This window comes from Hylaeus volcanicus, chromosome 3, assembly GCF_026283585.1.
Source record: "Hylaeus volcanicus isolate JK05 chromosome 3, UHH_iyHylVolc1.0_haploid, whole genome shotgun sequence".
NCBI classification, from domain to species: Eukaryota; Metazoa; Arthropoda; class Insecta; order Hymenoptera; family Colletidae; genus Hylaeus; species Hylaeus volcanicus.
Genome location: NC_071978.1, coordinates 31,572,493 through 31,598,385, shown reverse-complemented (window position 1 = coordinate 31,598,385; position 25,893 = coordinate 31,572,493). Strand labels below are relative to the sequence as shown.

At 41.4% G+C, this 25,893-nt stretch overlaps 8 protein-coding genes across 15 annotated transcripts in view; 3 read left to right on the top strand and 5 right to left on the bottom strand.

The window, feature by feature from the left end:
• Positions 1–614: 614 nt before the first annotated feature.
• On the top strand, positions 615–3,276 carry LOC128873710 (dentin sialophosphoprotein-like). Its single transcript, XM_054117468.1, has 4 exons — positions 615–709; positions 806–1,049; positions 1,131–2,282; positions 2,542–3,276. The coding sequence occupies exons 1-4, from the start codon at positions 695–697 to the stop codon at positions 2,952–2,954; spliced, it is 1,824 nt and encodes a 607-aa protein (XP_053973443.1). The 5' UTR covers positions 615–694; the 3' UTR covers positions 2,955–3,276.
• A 207-nt stretch (positions 3,277–3,483) lies between these two features.
• Positions 3,484–4,837, top strand: LOC128873721 (probable U3 small nucleolar RNA-associated protein 11). 2 transcript variants are annotated; one of them, XM_054117489.1, is made up of 3 exons: positions 3,484–3,669; positions 3,792–4,605; positions 4,680–4,822. In XM_054117489.1, the coding sequence occupies exon 2, from the start codon at positions 3,800–3,802 to the stop codon at positions 4,559–4,561; it is 762 nt and encodes a 253-aa protein (XP_053973464.1). In that variant the 5' UTR covers positions 3,484–3,669; positions 3,792–3,799; the 3' UTR covers positions 4,562–4,605; positions 4,680–4,822. The 2 variants fall into 2 exon arrangements, with proteins under 2 accessions (XP_053973464.1, XP_053973463.1); XM_054117488.1 differs by having other exon boundaries at positions 3,485–3,669; positions 4,695–4,837.
• LOC128873719 (uncharacterized) lies at positions 4,657–5,848 on the bottom strand. Of its 2 annotated transcripts, XM_054117486.1 has the most exons (5): positions 5,718–5,848; positions 5,500–5,637; positions 5,303–5,389; positions 5,100–5,190; positions 4,657–5,035 (listed from the first exon to the last, which is right to left on the bottom strand). In XM_054117486.1, exons 1-5 carry the CDS (start codon positions 5,800–5,802, stop codon positions 4,657–4,659), a joined length of 780 nt encoding a protein of 259 aa, XP_053973461.1. In that variant the 5' UTR covers positions 5,803–5,848. The 2 variants fall into 2 exon arrangements, with proteins under 2 accessions (XP_053973461.1, XP_053973460.1); XM_054117485.1 differs by having other exon boundaries at positions 5,500–5,835.
• Positions 5,849–5,974: 126 nt separating this feature from the next.
• On the bottom strand, positions 5,975–7,192 carry LOC128873720 (uncharacterized). The gene is made up of 3 exons (XM_054117487.1): positions 6,781–7,192; positions 6,524–6,672; positions 5,975–6,422 (listed from the first exon to the last, which is right to left on the bottom strand). The coding sequence occupies exons 1-3, from the start codon at positions 7,190–7,192 to the stop codon at positions 6,198–6,200; spliced, it is 786 nt and encodes a 261-aa protein (XP_053973462.1). The 3' UTR covers positions 5,975–6,197.
• Positions 7,193–7,841: 649 nt separating this feature from the next.
• Positions 7,842–9,225, bottom strand: LOC128873722 (uncharacterized). The gene is made up of 3 exons (XM_054117490.1): positions 8,683–9,225; positions 8,292–8,576; positions 7,842–8,215 (listed from the first exon to the last, which is right to left on the bottom strand). The coding sequence occupies exons 1-3, from the start codon at positions 8,771–8,773 to the stop codon at positions 7,842–7,844; spliced, it is 750 nt and encodes a 249-aa protein (XP_053973465.1). The 5' UTR covers positions 8,774–9,225.
• On the top strand, positions 8,045–18,328 carry LOC128873714 (uncharacterized). Of its 4 annotated transcripts, none has more exons than XM_054117475.1 (5): positions 8,045–8,177; positions 15,512–16,046; positions 16,694–16,927; positions 17,353–17,557; positions 17,821–18,328. In XM_054117475.1, exons 2-5 carry the CDS (start codon positions 15,695–15,697, stop codon positions 18,326–18,328), a joined length of 1,299 nt encoding a protein of 432 aa, XP_053973450.1. In that variant the 5' UTR covers positions 8,045–8,177; positions 15,512–15,694. The 4 variants fall into 4 exon arrangements, with proteins under 4 accessions (XP_053973450.1, XP_053973453.1, XP_053973452.1 ...); XM_054117478.1 differs by lacking the exon at positions 8,045–8,177 and adding an exon at positions 11,124–11,204; XM_054117477.1 differs by lacking the exon at positions 8,045–8,177 and adding an exon at positions 13,786–13,825.
• LOC128873711 (uncharacterized) lies at positions 9,273–13,732 on the bottom strand. Of its 2 annotated transcripts, none has more exons than XM_054117470.1 (6): positions 13,485–13,732; positions 12,384–12,484; positions 11,883–12,068; positions 11,636–11,725; positions 10,999–11,167; positions 9,273–10,904 (listed from the first exon to the last, which is right to left on the bottom strand). In XM_054117470.1, exons 2-6 carry the CDS (start codon positions 12,457–12,459, stop codon positions 9,707–9,709), a joined length of 1,719 nt encoding a protein of 572 aa, XP_053973445.1. In that variant the 5' UTR covers positions 12,460–12,484; positions 13,485–13,732; the 3' UTR covers positions 9,273–9,706. The 2 variants fall into 2 exon arrangements, with proteins under 2 accessions (XP_053973445.1, XP_053973446.1); XM_054117471.1 differs by lacking the exon at positions 13,485–13,732 and adding an exon at positions 12,559–12,925.
• An 85-nt stretch (positions 18,329–18,413) lies between the features above and the next one.
• LOC128873707 (probable serine/threonine-protein kinase DDB_G0282963) overlaps positions 18,414–25,893 on the bottom strand; it is a 17,679-nt gene continuing 10,199 nt past the window's right edge. For both annotated transcript variants that reach the window (XM_054117464.1, XM_054117465.1), the window contains 4 exons: positions 23,142–23,381; positions 21,927–23,017; positions 21,541–21,823; positions 18,414–21,470 (listed from right to left, as the gene is read on the bottom strand). In XM_054117464.1, coding sequence (XP_053973439.1) covers positions 21,280–21,470; positions 21,541–21,823; positions 21,927–23,017; positions 23,142–23,381 — 1,805 coding nt within the window. In that variant the 3' untranslated portion in view covers positions 18,414–21,279. The remainder of the gene's footprint in view (positions 21,471–21,540; positions 21,824–21,926; positions 23,018–23,141; positions 23,382–25,893) is intronic.

The following is a 25,893-nucleotide window of genomic DNA, read 5'->3' as shown; positions in this document are numbered from 1 at the left end:
CCCCCCCAACGAAGGGGGGAGTGCCATCTCCGGTGGGGAGTGAATACCTCCCCACCTGACCGCGGGTGCCACAGCCCCCTGTCTCGCCTGTCCCTTTTAGTCGCCTCTTACGACAAGCAGGGATTACTGTGGGCGTATTCTGTTCCCCGACCCACAGGGAAAAACCGTACCGTAACCATACCGTAACCTACCTTCTTACCGACGACCTGCTCACCTGCTCACAGTGCTCACGCCTAGGCGTTACGTGTCTCAGTGGTTGAATTTCTTAAAAAAAATTCTCTTTTCCCCGTAAAAAAAGTCTATCCTTTGGAGAAATGATAAACAAAGGTTACGTTTCTTTGTAATCTGTAATCTAGTTTAATTGTTGTACCTCATGCATTTCCCCAGTCTTGCACATATGTATTAATCTTTTTTGCCGTACCATGTGCCTTTGTTAATTAATTAATTTTTTTGTAATTATTTGTAATTAATTAATTGATTACAGGCGAAACGTGAGTAAAGCAAATGTAATTGTATTACTAATAAAAAGGATTCTAATACTAATTTTGAACACTGCCATGTGTCGTAATCATGTTTGTTTCGATGTTGCCGGTGCGCCTATACTCCTGCTATATCAGGGCGCGGCGTGTTGTCTAAAATTGCGTAGTGTAAACATTGAATTGAATTGTGCCAGTTGCGGCGACCTCTTCGAAATATGTCGTCCGTCAAGGTATTTACGGAAAGATTTTCTAAATTCAGTTGTTAGCATTTCGAACAATTTAGACCGCGTAACCACATTGTTGTAAACAAATGTTACGTTAAATAGAATAGCCGGTCTTGCTGTGTCTGCAACAAGTTATTCTGCTGCGAGAAATGCTGCGAACGTCACAAAAAGAGCAAACATTCGAGCCAGGAATTGAGTTGTCCTCTGTGCACTTCCCAGAAGCTTTCGATACTTGGATTATTCGACGATAAATTGCTGCTTTATCACGTACAGATCGCTCACCTTCCTTTATATTGCCGATTGTGTGGTAAAATTTTCAGTCGGATCGAGAATTTGGAATCGTTTGGTAACTATTAATTATCCATCTCACGTATGTACCAATCATTTTCAATTATTTCTTTAATGTTATTTTAACATTCGGATAAAGGCACGTGCAAATGGTGGACGTCGCGTCATCGTCATTCGCTGGTATTTGATAAAAAGTCCATACCGGTGTCATCCGACGGAAAAGAATCGCCCATAAATGCAGAATGCAATGGCAAATTCAAATCATTGACTTCACCTCCAGAGCTCTATAGAAACACAAGTACGCCCATGGTGGTCGGACAAAAAAGTAATTTAGACTTCAAAACACCCAACGTACCGAACTTTTCTTTCAAGACACCGAAAACTAATTCCGTATCGTTGGTAAAGCAAATTCGTAGCGACTCGCAAGACAGCTCGAATAGCACCTACCTAAGCTTCGCGATTTCCGCGAACCACGAAGAGACATCGTTTCGTTCGGTGTCTTCGAATCGCAAAGATAAGGACGATCGTCGTACAAGTAACTCTGAAATAAGGAAACTGGATATCATGAAGGAGAAGGAGGAAAAGGTTCATTCAAAGCCAACTTATCGCATCGGTAATAATAACGATGTCGAGGATATGGAACTTACCAGCCTCGTGGGCGAGATTGTATTTCCCGACTCGCAGAGTCTAGAAATGTGCGTTCAAACGGAGAAACGATCCGATTCCTTGAAGAAAGTACGATTTTCCGACCAATACGATACTCTTCCAGGCCAGTCTAGCATGGCTAATAACCCCTTCAACGCCACGGAAAACGAGAACGAGGAATACTTTGAAGCATGCGATACGCTATCGGGCACGAAAGAACCCCTGAAGAATCCGCAAATAAAAATCCATGAGGAGCAAAGCACAGAAAAAGAAAATTACAGCCCGAACAGACGTGATATGAAAGTTAATCAACAACAACAACAACCGTCTGGTTCTTCGCGTGTGGTGATGATGGTGGTTATGGAGAACAACTCTACCCTCTCGACCTCTGATCTTATCGATTCTGGGTTAAAAAAGTTTGAACAATTCGCTTCCGAAGCCTATGTCTCGGCCAACAGTCGTAGCTCTCCTGATTGTAATAGCTCTTTCAGTTATAACTGCTACGCAACAACACCGAGTCAAGTGGTTAGTCCTATACGGAGGGACTCGTCCACCTCGTCGAATGGCAGTAGCGAGAGCAGCAGCTCTAGTGGACTTTTCTCAGCAGTGGCCAACGCGGTGAGAACCGTAATGAAGAACTTGTCGGGTACGTACATATATAATTGTAATTATACGTATACATCGTGCACCATTCGGTAAAAAGAAAAAAAAAATCAAGTATGAACCTTATTATATGTATCGGTGGACCAACTCTGCGTTACACCGATTAAATTACAACTCCTCGAGTATTAGAAATATTAATCCCGTTCCTTTTAAATGCGTATTTGCAAAATTTCTAGTTAACCGACATCCAATAATTTCAAGATTCTTGTACTTGTACTTTTTTCGCACTTGGCTTATTACAGGAGTGGGAAGTTCCAGAAATATCGAAAACGAGCAAATTTCTCGCCAAGAGGACATTATTCCGAGACCGTCTACTGGCGAGACGTTCGATTCGGTGTCGAGCTGCTTAGCTTCTTCTCTTTTACGAAGACCAGGAAAACGTCCAAGGGACACTTTAGAGAACGCATCCTCGTCGCAGAGACCGATAGATGTGATCGTTCCACAAGTCGAATTCAAAAGTCCACTTGCCAAGCGACATCGCGGTCGGTACAGAATCAAAGGACGAGAACCGATCGCGAGAATGCGAAACAATCGACTTACGTCACCAAGAGGTGTGTCTTCCGAGACCCAAGTTTTTCATCAGGGATCACTTTCTGTTGGTGATACCGTTCTCCCTCTTCCTTCTAGGGCACACCAATCCACGCAAACTGAATGACTAAATAGCTATATAGAAGGGCACCCTTGTAACATTCACTGTTTTGCATTTTTTAATGATCCAATCCTATAGACATACTTTTTCTCGACTACTCGATACTATATAATTTTTAATACGTAACAAAATTCGTCGAATTATATGTCATTCGAAATAACTATTTGATACATATTTGATAAACTTTCGTATAGAATGACCATATTGCCATTTATACCACTAAGTAGTTACCAGACATCGTGTAAAATGTAACAAGTTTATGTAATCTAAATCTTATTCTGTTGAGATATGATATTTGCTTGTATTTAAATAAAATGACGGTAATGTACTTCTTCTCGCTTGCATAATTTATTACTGTTATCGTTTGCTTTATAATAAAATATTCTTACGAAAAATGTAAAATGCTTGTTACGTTTGTTGATAAAATTGTAAACAAGCGAGTGTTTAGCATTATTACATTTTAAATATGCCCATTATAGATATACCTTTGCAGACGAAACCAACTCTACCAGAGACTACTAGGTGTCAGCTCGATCGAAATTTTAAATCCTCGAATGCGTGCACGTGATTTATATTATAACGTAACATAACCTCTACTTTCAGTGTTGCTTTCAGTTGCTTTGTTGCTTTTAGTTCTTCGATATGACAAAAACAAGTCGATTATATTATATTTCTTTTTAATAAACTAAACGGTTTTTGTTAAAACGTGAACGATATCTATGTATGTTTTTCTATACGTTTTCTACAATTGTTCAAGTTTCAAACGCTAGAGAATTACTTTTCAATTAGAGAAAACATTGTTTCCGATAAGTAATCGGAATAATTATCGTGCATTTCTTTCAGGTTCAAGCATGTCTTCGTGGAAAAAAGCAGCGAAAGCCACGCAAAAAACTCATCGGGAAAGGCATCAACTAGAATCTCGCAAACACTTGGGCCTTCTTGAAAAGAAGAAAGACTACATTGCCAGAGCTAGAGATTATCAAGAGAAGCAACGAACGTTGAAGCTTTTGCGTAAACGTGCCCTTAATAAAAATCCGGATGAATTTTACTTTCATATGATCAATTCTAAAATTGAAAATGGGGTTCATAGGGAAAAGAGTAAAGAGGATACTTGTACTCCGGATCAGCGACAATTAATGGAAACTCAAGATGTTCGATACGTTGCTCACAAGAGAAACATAGAAGCAAAGAAAATAGACAAGCTTCAAAGTCAACTACACATGATAGATGTTGCCAACCAAACTGAAAATACACATGTATTCTTCGTTGACGATACCGAACAAGTTAGAAACTTTGACATTGCAGAGAAACTGAATACTCATCCGTCGTTGATATCTAGACGCACGAATAGACCAAACTTGAACAAATTAAAGAATATGAAATTACCGGAATTGGATGAGACAACTTTAAATAGAATTGAACAGAGAAAACACATGGCTTATAAAGAATTGGAGAAAAGAATCAACAGGGAACAAGAGTTGACCGTTGTGCAACAAAAGTTAGAAACGCAAAAAGCATTGAAAGATAAGAAAATAAGCAAACCAAAATTAATATCTAAGGGTACCAAAAATTCTGCACCCATCTACAAATGGAAATTTGAAAGAAAGCGATGATTTATTATTTATGTATAACTTGTCGCTTTAATAAATGTTACTTAGTATGTATTTCTTTACCAACTTATAGATATTGATTAGCAGTAAATGTAATCTCAATCGATATCCTTAAGCGTAGTGGATCTGCTTCCAGGTTCTGTTATTACTTCCACATCTCGGATCGTTCCTGCAGCGTCAGTTTCAGTTTTAGATGTCGTTATTGTTGTCGGTGATGTCATTGGATTATTGGGTATTGCCGCCGTCGTTTTGATTATCAGACTCGTGGGCGTTCCGAGAAATTCTTCGGTTCCGTTCGTTATTTGTATCGTGCTATTTCCTGATACCACAATCATCTCTGTTGATATGCTAATGCAGTCATAATTTATTTGCCACTGTTGTTTCTTTGAGAAAACGTCCAATCGAAGGCAAACTGTTATCGACCTTATTGTAAAAGTTTCAAACAGTTTAGTTGGTGTAGAACATTGAATCGATCGACTAAAGATAAAAGATGTCAAAGTCAAAAATAAGTAAAAATTTCCTTTGTTCTGTCTTTTTGTACCTGGAGAACTGATTCAGCTCCGATACATTTACACATGCGTACGAAAAAAGGCATCCTGGTATGGTAATGCAAAACTTGAATGGTTTATAATCTGTAACAAAGTAACAAAATATGTATATATGTATGTATGTATGTATGTATGTATGTATGTATGTACAGATGCCTGGTTGCGTATGTATGACGTAGGCATGTATAATCGATACCTGTGATGTTTCTGGTTTTTATTCTGTTGGTATTCAACATCACATTGAACGTTAATCCATTATTTTGATGAGTGACGTTCACGCAAACTATGTAAAATGATATAAATTTCAATTAATAATTTATTGTATCAAGATTAATTTCAAGAAGGGAATTAGAGACAAACGCAAATTGCAACGATACGACTTGAAAAACTTACGTCTTTTTTCAGCTTTAGTATACAAAATAATAACACTTTGGCAGCAAGAACACGAATACTTTGTTGGACAGGTACAATATTTCCGCCAAGAGGTCGAAATCGTTCTGTAAGCCAGAAACCCGTTCGATATGGGAAAACCTAACGCACATTTAACGATACATAAATTTAACGTATTATCGATCAAATTACGAATAATAGTTGCAAAAAAAGAAACAAACTGTGTTCCGTGGTAACGCCAGACCATTGCAAGAATAGTTGTATCAAAAATATAGTAATTTGCAGATTGTATATTCTAGAATTCATGCTTAGAAAGTTTTAACGCACATTTCCACAATGGTACATGGACTGGCTGCATATGGCAATATACGGTAACCATAATCGACAATCGGCATTCCATCAAACAATGGAGCATGACACGGCCGATTGCCGTACAGGATGCTGTGCAATTTCCGAGGTATACTAAACAAAAAGTAGCTTTCGTATTCATTCGTTTATTGCTCTCATCCCCGGAACGCGTATCACGTGCTTTGAAACATAAAATCAAGTGAGTTTTAGCAGTTAATAAATAATTAAATTATCACGGTATTCTTTTTAAAAAGATACGGTACATATACATTGTTACGATTAAGTAACAGTAACAACGCATGATTACACTAATACATCGGTCGTATAGATAATCGATAAAAATTTTAATTCTCTTAGAAATCAAGTAAATCGTCGTCGTCGTCGTCGTCGTCGTCGTCGTCGTCGTAGTCATCGTCGTCGTCGTAGTCGTCGTCGTCAGCGGCGGCGTAATCATAATTGTCATCATCTTCATCGTTGTCGTTGTTTGGTAAAAATTCTATTTGACCTAATCCACCCCCGTCCTCCGGTTTTACTAGAGCCAACCCGTTCGAGCCGAATCTAATGCAGTCTAGACCAACCTGAAAATGTTCGTATTCGTTATTATACAATAACGTACAATACATATGTACATACACGTATGCATATCCGTGACATGGACGTGTTATATTAATTTGTTTACCTTAAATATGATTGTCTCTCTAAACTTCCCCTCCATATTCACGCATAGATGAATGTTTCTCCCTTGGAAATATATATTGTAGAATCTGACGCAGGCTTTAACGACTGGTATTCGTGGTACTGGCACGCATACTGGCCGAGGATTCTTCCCTAAATCATGGAAAGTAATACGAAGTTGTATTTGTCCAAGTATTGTACAATATAAAGCGAGCCCAGGCTAAGGGTAAGAAATTTATTGCGTTACGGTACAGTACTTACCGGACACGGTTCTTGTGTACAACACTTTATCGTTCATTGATATTTTTGCTGTGAAACTGAATTCGTCTGGTTCGTACGTCACGTTTACGCAAGCTTTTTGTTTCCAAGTGTCGTATAAAATTCGTGAGCAACAGCTGCAAACACCGCCGCGGCATTGACAAGGACCTTGTCTCGTCGCAATCACTTGTTGCGTAGTTGTGTTCCAAGTCGAATTCGCCGCTTGCTTCAGCGATCCTTGCAATTCCATCGAGCTCTTCGAGCGGTGGTCGTCTTTCGACCTGAACGAAAGTACGGTTTCGTTTATGCAAGTTTCCGATTTCTCTATCAAATGCATGGTTCTTGTTTTGTTCGTCGTCTGAAAGGTGCCTTGGATAAAAAGAAAGGCGAACAAGAAGAACCAGCCGATTCTCATTGTTCGATCTTGGCCACGTTACGTTTTTAGTTAGTGCGAGAGGACATCTTCAACGGTGTGCTCCTTGCCGAACGATCGAAACTTGACTGGTCGGTTAACGGACATTTCGTTTTGACCTCGTTTCGGAGGAGAAATTCAGGCTTGTCGGGAATAGTCTATCCGTAGTTAATTTTCTAGTAAATAGATAAATAAGAGACGATTTGCGTAGAAATTGACCACGCTTAAAGCGTTAAATGTGATTCCATTGGATTCATAAAAAATAACGTCTATTTGAACGGAGAATATCATTCGATCGATACTTGAAACGTTGTACGCGTATTACAATATGTAGTATGTAGAATGGTATGTAAATGCTACCGTTCAAGGATTATACATGTATAGTAAGAAAGATTCGAATATGGAATTTGATTTATTCGAGCAATAATAATAAGAAGTAGATGTACCTACCTATAAATCGTTTAATTTATCCGTTTAATATACGAGTACTGCTCGAAACATAATTATACGTAAAATAAATATAAATTGTCTAAATTCAATGTTTATGATTGTATTGGAGTCTCTTTTTTGTCGTTGCGTGTAATAAATAAGTAATCAATCATCGAAGCTTCGAAACGACGCCGACGCCGACGCCGACGCCGACGCGCGACCGTCATAACTTGAGCTGTCCAATTAACGCTTCCTGTTCGGGGCTTAACGTTGACTGGGTGTAGTTTACGTAAACCTCGAGATCTTGTTGTTCAAAGTCCACTTGGTCGTACTCTTCGAGTTCGCTTACATCCGGTTTCGTTTGAAGAGCAACAACGGCATTGCTATCGTTTCCAGGTTTTGACCAGGAAATGCCATCAGCCCCCACTTTGACACAGTTAAAATGTAAAATCAAGATCGGCGAGCCGACGATGCGTGTCTCCAAGTCGATGCAGGTGTGAAGATTTCTCCCTATGGTGTACATGTCGAAGAAACGAATGCAAAAGCTCGCAAAAGGCAGGTAAGGCATCGGGGAACACAACGGTGGTGGATTTTTAACTGTGCATTAATCAGGAGCGAATTAAAAACGTAACTGTGCTTCTTAAAAAAAGAATTACGATCGGAGATTACTTACCGGAAAAAGAGTTGGTGTAGATCTCTCTCTCGTTCATGCTCAAGGCCAATTTAATAGCAAATTCGGAAGGGTCATAAGTGAATTTGGTACACGCGCGACGGTTAAAGTTGATCGCTGTCATATTGATTCCGGTACAGCAGGTACAGGTAAGTTGTTCGCAGTGACAGGGAAGTCCTCGAAATCCAACCTTAACAGTTAACGGATCTCTACCAGAATCCTCTAATTCTGCTTTCAGTCCAATTCCAGTTTTCACATCGTAATAGGACGCATTGTATTGACGAATGTCTGCGCGCATTATACAAATTCGTTAAACCGTTTGCACATAAGCAAAGAAATGCCATCCTCGACGTTAACTCTAGTTACATCAAACTTTATAAATATTGTTTATTACCTATGTGATGTTCCATGCGGTGAATCGTAGCACTAGAACTGTTTTGTATCGCGAGGAACAGCACAAAAATGTTCATCAACTTGTACAGCATAATGGCTGATGAAGAGGAACGTCTGTCGTTGATCGGCACTGCTCGAGCACTGAAATTGGGTTGAACCCCCACCGCACCATCATGATTCTACGCTTCATTAATTATGGATGAACTTTCAATGGAAAGTTTGATCGGGATTATTACAAATACGAGTCGACGGATTAGAGTAGAGAGTAGTAGTTTTCGAGCTTAAACAGTTTGTAACAGTTTGTACGTTCATTCGTATATTGAAATTCATTCGTAGGCATTGTAAATATTTGGAATATTATAAAAATGTAAAATATAGGAACGCGCGCAGTAGATAAGACGTAGATGACGTCTAGGCTCTAGAGAAATATTTCAGCGACGCTACTATCAACAGCGGAAGGGCAGTTCTCGAGAAGCGTTCTCGTTGAAAAACACGGCATTTCTTAGGGAATAGACTTTCATAAATAATCAGATATCTCGGAAATTTTTAATGGCTGTAAAATAAACGATACAAATCAAAACAAAAAAACTGTTTGGAAATATTCGTTTATTTGATTCGTTTAATCATAGTTTGAATAAATTAATTAAATAAATACACATAAATATGTTTCCGTCTTAAATAATGTTACACTAATCGAGCAATTCGATATGGCCTGAGGTCGCAAAACAATGCTCGCTTCATTTTTCATCATTTTCGATCCTCATCTTTGTTTTTCGAATGTTCATTCCATACTTATCGGCAACCGTATAATAAGAAAGAAGATGACGAGAAACGAAACAAGTCATCGATCTCTATATTTCTTAAACTAGCCAACGACGATCCGTCGTTTGATAAAATCATTCGACAACCAAGTCTTTGTCGAATCAACGGATCGTTCAGAGAATACGAAAAGTCTCGTTTCATTTCATCTCATCTCATGGAATGCAATTATTCTACGACTGGCATGGGAATGGACATACATTGACCTACGTAGCTTTAAGCCTCATAACTTTGCTTTGACGACCGCTTCTCGAGTACCTACTCCTCGCCAAAAATTCGGAAAGACCGATCTCGTAATCCCCGTCGTCATCGTCATCGTCAGCATCGCTCGTTTCAGCATTCTTATTTATTTTGCTCTTTTTACCAACTTCTTTCTCATCGTATACAAGCGCACTGATCACAGCATCCTCGTCGTCGTCGTCGTCGTCGTCGTCATCGTCATCGTTGACAAGATCCTCGATTTCTTCAGCCTTTTCATCTTCGTCCTTGTTATTCTCGTGTTGTTTGTCATCTTGCTCCTCTTCATAGTTTTCTTCGCTTTGGTCGTCGTTATCGTTCTCGTCATCGTCATCTGCCAAAATCCCTTCATCCTCGTCGTCGTCGTCGTCGTCGTCGTCGTCGTCGTCGTCGTCGTCCAAGTCGGTCCCTAATATATCATCATCGTCGTCGTCGTCGTCGTCGTCGTCGTCGTCTTCGCCCTCTTTTATCGGTTTCCTTAAAGGTTTTTTCTTTTTATTTGTAACATTTTCGATCGTGTCGATGCTGTTACTCGCGTCGGCGTCGCCAGGCTTCTTCTTTTTGTTCGTTTCCGACGTTGTCAGTTTCGTAGTTGGCGTTTTCGCAGGTTTCGCGTACGCAGCGATTTTATTCGAAACCTCGGTGACAATTTCTTCGGCATCGTTGGCTGTTACGTTTGCAACGGATAACTCTTGGGCGTTTTCCTCGGTGCTGTCGTCGTCGTCTTCTTCTTCTTCTTCTTCTTCTTCGGCGTTCAGTGACTGATTGTACTCAGCAGTGGACGCCTCGTGTGATTCCAAAGGTGACACGGACGTTGGCTTAGTCAGAATCGGAATCGTAAATTGAAGAAGTGGAGCTGCTGTAGTGACTTTTGGTTTTTTCGTAGAAGACTCGTCGTCACCCGTTATGATATCCAGGAGAGCACCGAAACCAAGTACATCCTCATCATCGTCCTCGTCCTCGTCTTCGCCGGAAGAGTTTGGCACAGAGTTGGTTAACGGTGAATCCCCTTGGTTGTCGTCGTTTTCGTCATCCTCGTCGGAACCCAGACCAAAGAAATCGTCGTCGTCGTCGTCGTCGTCGTCGTCGTCGTCGTCTTCCGGAGCTTCCGCTTCGACGATCGGAAGTGGCTCCGCTGGTCGCAACTTGAGACCGTCGGGACCAAATCTTGTAAAAGCAACAACTTTTTGTTTCGATACATGTTGTACAGATATCGTTACACTGAAATTAATACTATTTATATAGTTGTATAGATCGTTACCTGAAGCAGCTTACGCGTAAACTTGCTTCGAGTTCGGTCGAGGACTGGAGCTCCAGTCCGAGACAGGCTTTAAAGTGGTTCTTAACGTCGCGTTGAATCGAATAAATTCTCCCGCAAAATTTCGTGAAACCTCCTGGCAATGGAACGCACACCGGCTTTGGATTTTTTCCTGAAACCCGTCGTATCGAATTATACGATCTTTTAAGGTACCTGTATGTACGTGTATTTATGACTTTCACCTTTTCAATAACTTTACTCTGACGCGACATCCGACATTCAGTGTTTACTTTTCGAGTAGAGAAATGGATATTTTGGAGCTAGGTTTAGGTGAGAATATCAAAGTGCGCTTCCCGAACTCGTCGTCCGAAGGTAACCGTTGCTGACAATGAGATGAACTAATTGCGAGCCGATTACAGTCGTACACAATTAACATACTTTTTGTAAGAATAGTTTTTTTAAACTCGCAACAACTTTAAGAGAAATTTTTCAGACATTTTGTTTGTTTTGAAAAAGCGACTCGATATCCCCAGGTAAAGTATAATATAAAATTAATAACAACTTGGAAAAGCATATTTCCAATCTGATCGATCGACAATAAAGATTTATTAGGAAAGTAACTTTTAAACGATACGCTTACCGTTTACGATAGTGCTAGTCAAAATGTTGTCTCCGAAGCTCAGTTGCACCGCTAAATTGTCCTCTTGCAAATATTGCAAGGACGCGCATCCTGAAACGTAGGATTATGATTAATTTGTTTAACTGTTTCATGCGTATAGGACGGAAATGTAACGTAACGAGAATAGATTGTCCGACTTTCTCAACAATTATGCTTTCTAATATCTGTGTACCAGTAGCTATTAAGGATTGAGTTACACAAGGATTACCTGGTCCTTGTAATTGCACCAGCGGTATGTGAAAGTCCCTGCAGCAATTGCATATGTTCTCGTTACAGGTGCAGTATCTGTTGACGTTGTCGGTCGCTTGTTTTAGCGATAACGTTGATACTCCAACGTTATTTTTGTTTAAATCGGAAGCATCCCTGATCGATCGTAGTACGATCCGATTGTGTTCTGGAAATGATGGCAAAATTTTGTTTCAATTTTGTTTTATTGCTATTTTAAATTCGTAAAACAAACAATTTAAAACAAGCCAAGTATGTAGTACCGAAGAAGGCGTTTAAATAACTCTAACGGCTACTTATGTATATAAAACTGATTTAATAAACGTTACGTTTCACCGTTTCGCGTGGGCTGTCGTTCGAGTGAAAAATAATAATTGTTTGAGTATTCGCGGCGAATATACTTATTAAATTGAATTTATAATAAGATGAAGAATGAAAGTAAAGTATAGGAATGGCAATATTCGAATGCGTGGGAGAACTTTACCGATAACTCTTCCATAAGCAGCGAACGCAACCAAAAGCAGAATCAGCAACAACTCGACGACCGTCGATAGACGCATCCTTTTGTTCGTTCGTTCGTTCTATCTGAAATGGAAAATTTATAAATTACATCGATTGCACCTATATCGTCCGTTCTACATGAAATTGTATTTGATTACATTGGTCCCATCGCGACCGTAAAATGACGAGAAAATAAAAAACTGACTCGATCGGTTCGTATTTCGTCTCCTTGTAATTGTTTCCGACAAAATAAACGATAAATAAGGTCAGAGTAAACCATAAATTCTATATACACATGTATATCGAGCAATAGATAAAGTAACGGAACGAATGGATCGCGTTGCGAGTCGCGCGCGTGGCGCGAAGAATCCTCTCACCGGATGTGAGAGTAAAATGTGGAAAGAAAACAATTCAGACAGGTGTTATGCTTGTTAACAATGAAACACGATTGTTGTTTTATAACGAACCGATCATTTCGAGTTTCAAGTACACGGGAGGAACGTTGTGACGTTGTTGCCAGCGATTTCGAACGGTAGACTATGGCGAGGCGACGCGACTCGACGCGACGCGACGCGGAACTTCTCGTCTGTTGTCGACCGGTTGACCTAAATCCCGGTCACGGTCAAAGACGTCCTCTGAGGAAAGTTCACCGTTCAGCTGGGGTACATAGAGTTTGGTAACGCGATCGAAAAGGCACATGGTTGCGATTGTACATATAGTCACGTCGTAGTGACAGGAACTGGTGACGGTATGCCTCGGTATGTTTGTCCGACTTATCGTTCTGACTCTGTCATTACAATTACCGATAACTTTGCGCAAAAAATGATATTGCATCAATTTCGATTCGTCTCGAATGTTAACTGCGTCAACTGGAAAACAGAAATGCCAACAGAAGAGAGGTTAACGTTAAGCAGAGGTTTTTAAATTGCGGATCGATTACGTGCACATTAAATAACTGGCTCGAAGAAAGTCAAGCGATGAGAAGGGATTTTCATTCGCACGATTGCATCTGAAATTTGCGAATGAAAGCGTCGACGGCAATAAGAAACTCGCCAAGTTATTAAACTAGTCTAAACAAACTCACCTGCAACTTATAGAAAGAAATTTGAAGTAAAATTATTTGTATTAGCAGCCAGACGCGATTCCTCGTTGCACCCTTCGACTCTTTTTTCCGACTCTTCGTCTTACGGAGGCCAATGTCTAACTGAAGATGCCGCCCAACTCCCCCCAAAGGTTTCTTTAAAAGTCGGTCAAGCCGCCACCACCACCTACCTCAGCGAACGCTACGATTATTAAACACTCTAATACGCTCTAGGTAAATAAGACGATCATTCCCCACCAACAGGGATTACTTGCCGATCCTGCCAGACAGTCTTCCCCGACGACAACGACGCGCGACGACGAGAATTTGCCGGAAGTTTACAAGTACTCGATGAAACATTTACTGACGAATACCGTCGCGCGACACGATTCACGATTCGTACAAATATTCGTATGCGAGTGTGCAACACGTGTTATCGTTATGAAAAGCCGGAAGCAAAAGTTGTTGTTATCCTTACGGTCCGGTCGGTCAATCTTCTTTCAGGAATGAATGTTAATTCGTTCTTAATTTCGATTTCGCTCCCTTGCTATTCGAGTAATTCTACGTACGTATAAGCTTAATCGAATCACACCTCGCCTCGGTTAACACATAAATATGATAATTTCGAAAAATAGATAAATTTGCATTGATTAGATCGATTCGTTTCTTCTCTTTATCTTTGGTCTTGATTTTGTCGACGTTAAGGTCAAGAAATGTTTGAATCGCTTTTATACGCTTCGAAGCGCAAACCTTTGATTACCTTGTTTTCAACAGCCAGCCCCATTTCCCTATAATTTCTCTCGTCATAAAATTACCTGTATCGTCCGAGGTGCTCGCGGTGCATTCACAATGAGAATCGAACGTTCATTCATCGAACGTGCGGCTCACATTTACGTCTATGTCCCACGTTACGATTACCGTCATCTTTTCGCCGACCTTAAACAATCATCGATCATCTATGTATTTCCATAGAATCCTCGAATAAAAATATTTTAGTATTTATCGTTTATCGAAAGGATCGACGCGAAAGCAATCGACGAATCATCCTCGATCGCTACGTAGGACATTTGTCGAGTCACGCGAACGGCGCTGGCGCGGCAGCGGCGGCGGCGTCGCTTACGAATTCAAATCTTCGGTCTCTGGAGAAGAGGCGTACCAGACGGACAGAACCGTGTTTTGGTGGTTAAGGAGGAGGGATCTTTCTTCGGTCAGTGGGTCGAAGAAAGTAGTGACCACGAGTGGTTTACCTTGGTTAATACTTGTCCGACTATATGGAGATTCCATAATAGTAGCCAGGCTTCAAAGGGTCGCGGAATACTGAACTGGACAATATTATTGTCTGCCTACTTCTGCTGCCTCTTCGCGCAATCTATTCACCGATAAAACAGACTCCGCTTCAGCTTCAGGATTCTAAATTGTTTCAACAGGTAGATTATTTTTTTCGAAGGAAAACCCTGTGTCGAAAAGGTGAGCTAATCAAAGTTGGGTTAAAGTGCGTAAACGGAAAAAGAAGAAAACAGACGAGTATTAATATTAATCAATTGTCGCCAGTTTGTCAATTTTTCGCACTCTGCCCATACTCTGAAAAAATAACAACTAATTATTTCGAACCGACACGTTCGATACGGTATCGGTACCGTAACCGCGACGATATCCTCCCTATCCAACCGAGCATACATTTTTCCTTCCCCTTTCGTTCAACGTTTTCCTTTGTGCAGACGCACGATCAACGTTGAAAAAAAGAGAAGGTATTCGATCCAAACAAGGACCCGATCAGTTGACACGATGGAATTAAGATACAAATGCGTATGTAAATATTTATTTAAAAAGAAAAAAAGAATGGGAGAAACTCACAGAAATTTGTTCGAATAGTGAATACCTACCATCAACGTGCTATCAAAGAAAAAAAAAAAGAAAAGAAAACCAGGAGAAAACGAAAATGCTTTTACTGTCGCGTTGCAGACGGTATCTATCGTCTGTGTTGGCGTCGTTTGTTTGGTAAAAAAGAAGGTCGGTTTCTTTTTTTCGAGGTCCGAACGATCATGCGGCCGTGCGGCCGTGCGGGCATCCGGCCAGACCAGCCACAGATGGGACGGACGCGGACGGTCGCGTAGTATGCAACAAGTCCTCTGTTGGTACCAGGTTGCCAAAGGAGGTCACCCGGTCACCCAGATGAGGTTCCTTGCCCGTTGTTAGCTCCGCGCATCGGGCCAATGGCGTGGCACCTCATCGTCGCCGTGGCCAATCCTGTCGCCAGTTTTGGTACCGACCGCCGACCGATCGCCGCGGCCGATCCGAGACCCGAGCGCGGCTTTGTGCCCAGATTTAAGCTTCTTCCTAGCTGGACAGGATCGTCCAGCCTCTTCGATCTGTGGATCCTTTTAACAGTTTCGGCGGCACCTTCCACGGCGTCATTCAACGGACACACTACGAATATCTTTCGTCCTCCTTGGAGTCAAATTCTCATCTGCAAAATTAAGGAAGACGACACGATGGCCGCGAGGTCCACGATTCTGGTGCTTCTGACCACCGCCGTTGTCGCGGTGTCTTCGGCTGGATTTCTCGGTGAGCGGATCAGCTACTCGATCGTGAAAATCGTGAAAATTCTTTTCCCTTTTTCTTTTCTCTTTTTTCGGAAATTCTTATCACATGCTGGCAAGAGTTTTCTCGAAGGTGATCTATTCGATTCACGTGAAACAAGTGTCGTTACAGCGCGGTATAAAGACGGGAATCGACAGTAAATAAATACGCGGCTAAATAGAAACACTATATTTCCTTCTATTTGCAAGTGAGTTTTCGACGTGGTTCGTTTTTACGCGTCAACTTGGTCACGACTTTGCTCCCTATTGTGTTACAAGTTTTCATTTGTCTAGATAACAATTTACCCGAATAAAGCGAGAAGCTCTCTCTCTCTCTCTCTCTCTCTCTCTCTCTCTCTCTCTCTCTCTCTATCTATCTATCTCATTTCAGCCTTTTTTGTGCTTACTTTGAAAGGACGTAATCTTGTTGATTTTTGGTGGATGAGCGTTGACAAATTCGACGGAAACAGAATCGGTGTCAGCCTGTTAAGAGAGAATTCGATTTACATCGATGGTAGCTGCTCGATGGAAAGCACAACGATTTTTTCCATCGACTTTCGATCGACGACTTTCGTTTCGTTCCAATTTCTCCTACCAAGTTTCTCTTGAGCGCCTTTTATTTTCCCTCGATAGAGTCGCTGCTTTCCTGGGAGTTGCCGAACGCTGTGGGGAGGAGATCCTCGATGCCGCCGCAGTCGCAATGCTTGTGCCAGACATTCAATTGTTTGTGCTGCGTCGATCTAAACCTAACTGCGACGATCGACTTGGGCGGTGCTGCCTGTATCAACGTCAAACAAAAAGAACAAAACGTCTCGTTAAACTTGAGCTACGGCGACAATCCGGTGCACAATGCCACCATCAAAATTGGTAACCAGTATACTACGATATATATATATATATATCGAGCTGTCTATTTGTTCGTTCGAATGGTCGAGAACACGGGCTGGTCGCGCCAAGTTCAGTTCAGTTCAATTCAGTTCAATTCAGTTCAGGATCGTTCAGAAACGACAAGTTTTCTTAATTTCATCTAGTGATAAATGTTTGGGCATTATCCAAACATCCGCGTGTAATCTTTACAAAGTGCATTTCGATAGCCGTAATTGGTACGCTCAAGTTGCGATTAATTATTCGACTTGAGATGAAATTTCAAAACTGAGAAAAATTGATAGCTACGTTAAATTACAAGTGGACTCAGGTCCAACAAGTATCGCTGATATAAAACGATAAAAGAAAACAGGTTTTGCAGGGGGGTGGTCGTAAAAATGATAATTATTAATTCGAATTTTCCGCAGCCGATGCAGCCAACAAACCGACGTGCATGAACCTTTTGTCAGACTTGGCACAGATATGTGCGAAATTTACGTCTGTTCAACGAACCGACGCTGGTTACGACGGATGTCTAGTGATAGAGCCCTCCTTGCTGGGTACACCGCAAGTCACCTACCACATGGGATGCTTCAATTTCAATCAAGTTGTGAGGCAAATCCAAGTGTCCGCGTGAGTAAGATTTGAAAAACCGTACCGATACGTAAACGTAACTGACTTGATACCAACAGACGCGTCGCGTTAACACATTCGCTATCCGCGACTGGAAATATGGACACGATAATTTTGCTTTCTTAACAATGACAATCCTACAGTTGATTAAGCCTGTCTAGTTTCTTTAGTTTTAGAGAAAACCTTCCAATGTTTGTTTTGTATTCGACGGGTGAAAAAAATCATTAACGTTGTTTCCCTTAACTAAAATGCTACTCTCACAGCATCACGGAGACTACAGAGGCCACGGAGAGTACCGAGGAAGACGAGGAAACCCTAAACACCGAGGAACTTATAGCAGCTGTGACTGCCAGTGCGGAACAAGGCATAGCTCTGTTCTCCCAGTGGTTGGGTCTGAACCTGAATCCCAAACTGAATTTGACCAGCAACAACGATAATCGGATAATCGATCAACGTGTCGTTGTATCCACGACATCGAGATCAGCTCGTACTCACTGGGACCAGGAGGAGAAGAACGAAGAGCGATTCAAGCAGTTACTTAGCGCTCAGGATAACGTTTTAAAAGGTTCGGCAACGATCGGCCGATCGATCGGAGCAGAAACGACCTTTGTTTATTCCAAGCCCACCGAGTTATTATCTGAAAAAAATTCAGTCGAACGAGACCTTGACGAGGTGAAAATTGCTAATCCTCGACATCTGGTCATGGTACCAAGAGAATCCAGACGGGGTGGTAGAGCGTACAACATACATCAACACGTCAACGAAATCTGAGGACATTCGTTTTCTTCGAACGCGATCGATTCAAAATAAAAATCGTACGTGCGTAGAAATTAGGGTATACCACACGCGTACACTGTACACTCTCACGATGTGTTAGCTAGAGCTATTAACGTTGTGTATTTCATTCATTGTTGTTGTTGTTGTTGTTGTTGTTGTCGTCGTCGTCGTCGTCGTCGTCGTCATTGTTGTTTTTTCTGTTTTTCCTCTCACTAAATTGTGAATTAAGAATCTTTAGATTCCGGAACTGGAGAATGGTCCAAGGTTCTCTTTGTAAAGAAAACGGAGCACAAGGGAGAATTTCAATTTCTTGGCATTGAAAAGTATTCCCCATTTCATGGGAGGACGTTGCGAGCAATTACTGAAATCGTTGAAAAAACATTAGTAAATCGAAAATATTCGTTTCCTCAGATATTTATTTGTTTAAATTTATTTGTCAAAAGTATTTGAAAAAAATGGGACCTTTGAAAGGTGAGGCACTGCAGCTGTTGCTTCCTCTCCCATACATCTCTTCCTAATCTGTGCCTAGATTCGTATATTCGTCATTTAAATAAAGTAAGAAAACCAAATAATGCTTTCACGCTTAAATCGTGGTAAAACTGTAAATCACATTTTCTAACCGTACTTATATGTAACATTGTCGTAACGAGGGAAATTAATAAACCCTAAAACAACGAGTGTGGTCACTTTGTTTATCCCGCCTTATTTTCTAGTTTTCGGTGCACAAATCGACAAGCGTCCATTTAGACGAGATTAACCGTTTGAGTGTTAATAATAAGTACCTGCAACGTGATCTGTCATCTTCCATCTTCCATCTTCCATCTTCCATCTTCCATCTTCCACCTTTCATCTGTCATCGGTCCAATGACGATACATTAAATTTTTAATAAAATGGTTATGATTTCAATTGCGAGTAAACTAAACTGTATAATCTTTTTAGAAGATCTACTTACTCGGTCCATACGCGAAACGTCGAATAGCGAAATAGAGGAACGATGGTGAATATTAACGTTCGACGACACCAAGTAGGGGAAACAGATCACGCTGTTTGGCACTATTTATGGGCATTCTTACCATCGCTTTTCCAGTCAAACTCAAACGGTTAATTTTAACTTAATTAACGTCGCTTTATTCCTTGGAAGACAATGAGAATTGACGTGGCAATGCCGTCAATTCCGTCGTTATTTCGATTTCCTTGTTGAAGAACAAAAATCTGACAGTTCGTATCAACGTTCAACATTGATATTAATGGCGGTTAATGTGTCTAAGTATAAGTATAATGTCGTTGGAAAAAGGCGATATATTAATTGTAAGTCTAATTAATTAGCGATCGATTGACTACTTTCGTTGACACTGTTTCCACCTTGAAAAGTCGATGTAAGAAAGATATAGTTGCGTGTAAGTGTGTATATGTATGTATATGTAGATAGATATACACACACGCGCAGACGCTCGCGAGCGCGCATTATCTTATAAGTGTATATATGTATATCTCTAAGCGTATATATATATATATATATTTATTTTTATATATTTTTCTTCTCGTTTTCTTCTCGATACTATATACGGATATATTTATAAAATAAAAAGTACACAAGATTGAAAATATTTTCTCGAAACGAAATATTACAAGTGGACTAGATACTAATAACATTTTTTCTCCTTAAAGTAAATACGTGTTCTTCTGATCCAGTCAAAATATATACAGTAAAGACTGGATAAATGCCAGATGACTATTCCCACTAGGGGCGGAGGGATGGGGTCTCCTCTTGACGCTCGATGACAACGCTTGGCGAGCGGACAGTGTAATATGATCCTAACCGATTGATACGCTTTCTGCCGACTGCATTTTTCCTCGGACCTCTTTCTCCCGATTTTCTATCCAGTCTTTACTGTATACAGTTCTATAGATATGCGTTTTCTTTTTTCATGTTCGTTTCATTCGTCTTGTAGTAAAAATATTTTTTGGACTCGATCTTTGGGCAAACATCGTTAATTCTATGCATAGTTAAAAAATAATTTGATCTTTAATTGCGACAACATGGAAAACTTTGAGAATCCTGTTACGCGCGTCATGTTAGATCAGGCCATTCGGACTGCGGATTCATCGGAGGCGTCGCGTCGCGTCGCGTCGATCGTTTATCGAATCGACCGATCATTCTATAAATTCGTTGATACGTCGATGTGTGTTCGATATTACGATATTCGAGCAACATCTGCTGCGAATCGTACGTGATATCGGTACTTTTTACAACGAATCTCGTTTTACAAAAATAAATCATCGCATGCTAGTTACTAAATCGCGGAGTACGTTGATTCTTCTGTACCCACGAGTACGTCGTTTGATCAATTTTAATCATCGTGATTGCTTACAAAAGTAGAATTACTCCACCAAGGACGAGGACGGGGACAGTTAAAAGTACGAGTAAATTCTCGAAAATGCAACATGAGAAAGAGTTACGAAAGCCAGAGTCTTAAGCGAACCATTTCAGGTAACTTTAAGGGGACTTTAAGGGAATGATTGATTAATAAAGATTATCGATAAATATCGAATATAACATTATTCGATTACATATATAGTATTTCGATTTTTGTACATCGCTGTTTGACTACAAGACATTCGCCTCTTTCTTCTAACCCAGCCGCGTCGCATCGCGTCGCGTCACGACTCGCGACGCGAGTATTCAAGTCACGAACGTAAGAAAATTTTTTGTTGCACATATGAAACACGATAAAAATTCATGGTGTTATTATTGCCAGCAATAATAATACGATATCGTAGTACGGCGTTGAAAAGCAACATATGTGAAATATTCATTATTTATACGTCCTTTTATGTGGAGCGAAGAGAGTGGTGTTTACGCGAGTACGTATCAGCAACGTCTAAATACGGAACGAAGACGTAAGGGTTTTGCGCGAAATGTTGCATCAAAAGATGAAATAGTTCATTTGACTTGTTGACGTGACACAGGAGGACCCACCGGTGGTAAAGTCAGAGAATCCCTTTTCTTTTTGTTCACGCGACGCCCAACGTGTAAAACTACGTCTCCGGCTTTTACCGCCTTGAATTCGGCGATTGCCTCGGCATGTGTCATACCGTCGAGTGGTTTTGAATTTATCGACAAAATTTCGTCCCCTAAAAAAACGTTTGATTCGTTTATTAGTCGATAACAAACCGATGATAGACTGGTCGAATCTGTTTTTACCTTCTTTGACAGTTCCAAGGTCGGCGGCCTGGCCGTTAGGAAAGACGGTTTTCACATAGATTCCCATGTTCCCTCGCGGACTGTCGGTGCCGCCAACGATACTAAAACCGAGTCCTTTAAGACCGGGACCCTTATAAAATCTGGCAGTTAATATCGTGAATGACGCGCCACCCTTGCCAGGCCTTGGTAGAGTACAGAATTTTGACTCTTCACCCTCGCCAGCTTCGTCGATGTCTTCGAGTTCGGAGTCGGTATTCAAGCCTTCGTCCGTGTCTTGAATACCCTGCGAGGAAAGAAACTCGTCGTTGTAATATCATGCCAAATATTTATTTATCGATACCGATGGAACATGGCACATAGTTGGTATCTACCTTGTCTCTACTTACTTGCCAAGTCTTCAAACCGGACCCGGAAGAACTAGGAATATTGGCGACGCTTCTGCTGTTGATTCTTCTCGTAGTCTTCTTGCCAGGACTTTTCTCGGATCCCAAACTGGAAGGCCCGTCCTCTCTGGCCAGGCAAGAGGAGCAGCCTAACTCGGATCCATTCGAGTAATTGCTCACCTGACCTCCTACTTTGAAGTCGGTCACTCTCTTGCGGGGTGTCACCCTCGGTATGTGAATCTCATCGAACGAAGACTCTCCGTCCTTGTCGTTTCTCGGAAAATGGACATTTTCATAGGAATGGTGATCTCTAGTCTCGGAGTTGGTTTGCGCCAAATGTCTGTCCGTATGTGGAACAACGAACGACGAAACTTCCGATCCGTAGCCCCGTTGAAAACGCACGTTTTCGTACGAATGATCGTGGGGGTCATGGCCATCGTGGCGATGGTGATGGTGATGATGATGGTGATGGTGATGACGGTGTTTTCCGGTATCGCGATTCTCAGAATTGCTACGTTGCAAGAGAGCCCTGGATCGTGGACAATATCCCGATGATGCAGATGCAGAGGCAGAGGCAGAGATAGAGGCAGAGATAGAGGCAGAGGCAGAGGCAGAGGCAGAGGCAGAGGCAGAGGCAGAGGCAGAGGCAGAGGCAGAGGCAGAGGCAGAGGTAGAGGCGGAAGCGAACAACACGTCCTCGTAAACGTGTTTGCAAGTTTGATCGCGACTCGGAATCGGGGAATCACAGACGCTGTTGGTTCGCGAGTACGTCAACTTTTTGTTAGTATTTGCCAACGGGCTAGTGCAGTTCGGGGTGTTTGGTAGGCTGCCCTCCTCCAACGTTTCGAGGTTCTCGTGAAACGGATAAGGCGGAAGAGATGTCGGCTCGGTGCATTCGGACCCGTAGCAGTCACCGTCCAAGTGTTGACTGGACGACGAGGTCAACGGACTCGGCACGTAAAAATTCGACACGGTCTCCTTCGGCGAGAACACCTCAGCCACGCTCAGAGCTTTTCGTTTTCGGATACCGGCGTTTATTTTGCTGAATTTGTTCCGCAAAACATGCTGAATGTCGGCGATACCCTTGTTGGTGCCTGAAAATCGGTTCGCGATTAATCGGATTCTCGAATTTTCTTCTTCCTTCGATATACATATGCATACGTGTATACATACATGTATTTACTAGAAACGCCATCTTAATTTTTCTTACTTCCTTACCTGGCAGTCTTAGAGAGCTAGTCTGTAAGAATTTCTTGGGTGAATCGGCATCGTGAAGACTCTTCGTAGCTGGAGAGGATTCTCTGCTAGCTGGGCTGGATCTGACCGGTTGAATTACACCAGCCTGAGTCGTTCCACCTTGTATAAGAGCCTCTTGAGGCTCCGAAGTTTCCTGCACGGAACACCTTCTTCGGAGTTTTCTCCATCGCTGACTGATACTCTTGTTCCATAGATTCAAGTCTGCAACACAAACACAAACGATTATCGTCAAGTTCACAAATGCGAATTGCCGTTCCACGAACAAATATCCAAACGAATTTCTCGGCCATCGACCATCGACCATTTCGAATGCTATTAGAAAAGTAACGTTATCGTATACGACAGATGAAAAGAACAATTTCTTTCGATTCGTCGAGCTTAATGACCAGAAACGTTTAGATATATCCGATAACTACGTTGTTAACAAAGTCCATTCTCGGCTTTTCAAGCCGACAGAAAGTGTAATAACGTAAAGGTATACATTGTATCGATAAGTAACGACGATAATATAATATGTACTATCGAATGGAAAAATTCATTAGACTTTGGAGAAAATTCAAGTATTTATCGTGAGATTACAATTCAATATAGCCTCCATGTTGTTCACCGAGTATCCGTATCATGTGGTCGTGAAAGATGAGACACCAGCTGAATTCCGCTCTCTTTACGGGACCCTGCGAGAGTAGCGCTCCTTTGACTTCTTCTTTCTCCTTGGAGGGTAGTTTCGGTAACCTTGAGAAAATGACACGCATAACCAACTTGACGGTTTCTTTCACTGACGCGACAACAGAAAATCAGCGTGTCATGAATTATTAATAAAAGTCGTTGATGGACAAGCCAGAGGTCACGACATCGGGCCCTCGATGAATTTGCACGTAATGTTAATTCGATTAATCTCATTTACAATTGCGCGTTGTTTTTGCCACGTGGAGAACGAAATCGTTTCGAGGTAAAGCATTCTGAAGAGGCGACGCGACGTACGAGTATTACGGGCCCAGGGACTATGAAATTATGATGTCTTCACGGTTGCCTTCGACGATCGTTGCGGACACACTGGAGCGTCGGTGACGCTTACAATCACCATTATTATCCGGCGTTACACAGTCATCTTGGAAAATGCACTTTCACTTCCATACGTAGGTACGTATCTTTGAATGCGTCTGGCTCTACGAAGTTCTTTTCGTTTCGATTCGATTCGATTCGATTCGGCAAGATAAAGCATAGAGGTTATTGTTAGAGCATAGAGCGCGCTACCGCCATCGCCATCGCCATCGCCATCGCCATCGCCATCGCCACCGCATCGTCGGCGTTGACGGACGCGACCATTGACGTCGCGTCAGGACTCTTCTCTTAAGATTACAAATTTTCTTTAATTTTTCGCTGATTTATAATTCTCCTTTAAAAGAAAATAACCATTTCATGGAGGAAAGTATGTTTATACAGCGTCGTCCGCAGATTCGCCAATTCATCATTCTGATATCTATCAAGTGTCAGCACGATACATATACATACATATACATATACAATGTATTAAACCGTGAATGCGAGCAACTTCGTGCTTCATATCGTGCGTGATTGATTTATTGTTAGCGAAATAAAAGGTAGGTGATTCACGGTTTTACTCGATTCAAACTTGTCGCGTGTTTTCAACGACTCGTTTCATGTCTCATTCGCTGGAATAACGGGAAATGTCCAACGTTCGTTATCGGTCTCATTGTTGCGGAATAGCAACCAGAACGAGGAGTGAATCGAGATTCGATCGAAATCGATATTCGATGTAAAAATACCTCTGACAGTGTGACGTTAATTAAAATTTGTCAGCATCGGCGAGCTTTATGGAAATCAGTTTCGCACTGAAAACTGGAATTTTTACCTTGAGGTGGTCGACCGATAAAGCACCGAAGATAATCCGACCTTGTTGCCTCTTGTCCGATTCTTCGTTAAAATTCGATTTATCCATCGCTCGAATACAGTCGGTAGGTTCTTCTGCTTGTAATCGTTTTCTCAAAGCATAAACTTGGACAGTTTGAACTCGTCTGGATGTAGAAGCATTTGCAACTCTAATCGAAGTAGCTCGGCGTAAAAGTAAAAGAAACCGACGATGTACGCGAGCATTATTGAGTTTTCTCAAAACGAAAAAGAACGATAGATATATACATATATATATATATGTCAATTTCAGACAGAGAATTCAAACGCAGGGCGGTTGGGCTGCGATTTCGAAAACTATCGAGTCCACACTGTACGTTGTACGCGGTCTCGACATGAACTGAAACTGAAAGACTGGAAGTTTACGGTTGGCCGTGTGCGTAAAGTATTACATGCGTGTGCGTAACAGAATCGACACACGTGCACGGCATCGTACCTGTGTATACAGGGTGGCGTGCAAGTAAGCAGAGAGTCACGTTCGTCCTCCATTCTTTCTACAAATACCCAGCGATAGCGTAAAGCGTAACTACGAAATGAGACGAGACAAAAAAGGAATACATCTTAATTTCAGTCGTACGTTGGCAAAGTTGGACAGATTGCAAGCGACTACCATTTATCAGAGAAATCGAAACCTAAGAATTTGTTCAAAAAAATTCTTTCTGACGAGATGTTCATTCTTAAGCCTTGTCGAATCAAAACATTACACACACACACACACACACACACACACACACACACACACACACACACACACGCACACACACACACACACACACGCACACAC

Coding starts and splice junctions, on each gene's coding strand:
- LOC128873710 (XM_054117468.1), top strand. Junction 1,050..1,130: donor CGAGAATTTGGAATCGTTTG/GTAACTATTAAT, acceptor ATTCGGATAAAG/GCACGTGCAAATGGTGGACG. Junction 2,283..2,541: donor CGTAATGAAGAACTTGTCGG/GTACGTACATAT, acceptor GGCTTATTACAG/GAGTGGGAAGTTCCAGAAAT.
- LOC128873721 (XM_054117488.1), top strand. CDS start 3,800: ATGTCTTCGTGGAAAAAAGCAGCGAAAGCCACGCAAAAAACTCATCGG.
- LOC128873719 (XM_054117485.1), bottom strand. CDS start 5,743: ATGGTCTGGCGTTACCACGGAACACAGTTTGTTTCTTTTTTTGCAACT. Junction 5,191..5,302: donor AAAAACCAGAAACATCACAG/GTATCGATTATA, acceptor ACTTTGTTACAG/ATTATAAACCATTCAAGTTT. Junction 5,036..5,099: donor GAGCTGAATCAGTTCTCCAG/GTACAAAAAGAC, acceptor TTTTATCTTTAG/TCGATCGATTCAATGTTCTA.
- LOC128873720 (XM_054117487.1), bottom strand. CDS start 7,192: ATGAGAATCGGCTGGTTCTTCTTGTTCGCCTTTCTTTTTATCCAAGGC. Junction 6,673..6,780: donor GTACACAAGAACCGTGTCCG/GTAAGTACTGTA, acceptor TCCATGATTTAG/GGAAGAATCCTCGGCCAGTA. Junction 6,423..6,523: donor GAGAGACAATCATATTTAAG/GTAAACAAATTA, acceptor GAACATTTTCAG/GTTGGTCTAGACTGCATTAG.
- LOC128873722 (XM_054117490.1), bottom strand. CDS start 8,773: ATGCTGTACAAGTTGATGAACATTTTTGTGCTGTTCCTCGCGATACAA. Junction 8,577..8,682: donor CCGCATGGAACATCACATAG/GTAATAAACAAT, acceptor TAATGCGCGCAG/ACATTCGTCAATACAATGCG. Junction 8,216..8,291: donor CTACACCAACTCTTTTTCCG/GTAAGTAATCTC, acceptor ATTAATGCACAG/TTAAAAATCCACCACCGTTG.
- LOC128873711 (XM_054117470.1), bottom strand. CDS start 12,459: ATGCGTCTATCGACGGTCGTCGAGTTGTTGCTGATTCTGCTTTTGGTT. Junction 11,168..11,635: donor GACTAGCACTATCGTAAACG/GTAAGCGTATCG, acceptor GACGGGTTTCAG/GAAAAAATCCAAAGCCGGTG. Junction 10,905..10,998: donor TTACGCGTAAGCTGCTTCAG/GTAACGATCTAT, acceptor TGCTTTTACAAG/ATTTGGTCCCGACGGTCTCA.
- LOC128873714 (XM_054117475.1), top strand. CDS start 15,695: ATGGCGTGGCACCTCATCGTCGCCGTGGCCAATCCTGTCGCCAGTTTT. Junction 16,928..17,352: donor CAATGCCACCATCAAAATTG/GTAACCAGTATA, acceptor AATTTTCCGCAG/CCGATGCAGCCAACAAACCG. Junction 17,558..17,820: donor AGGCAAATCCAAGTGTCCGC/GTGAGTAAGATT, acceptor CTACTCTCACAG/CATCACGGAGACTACAGAGG.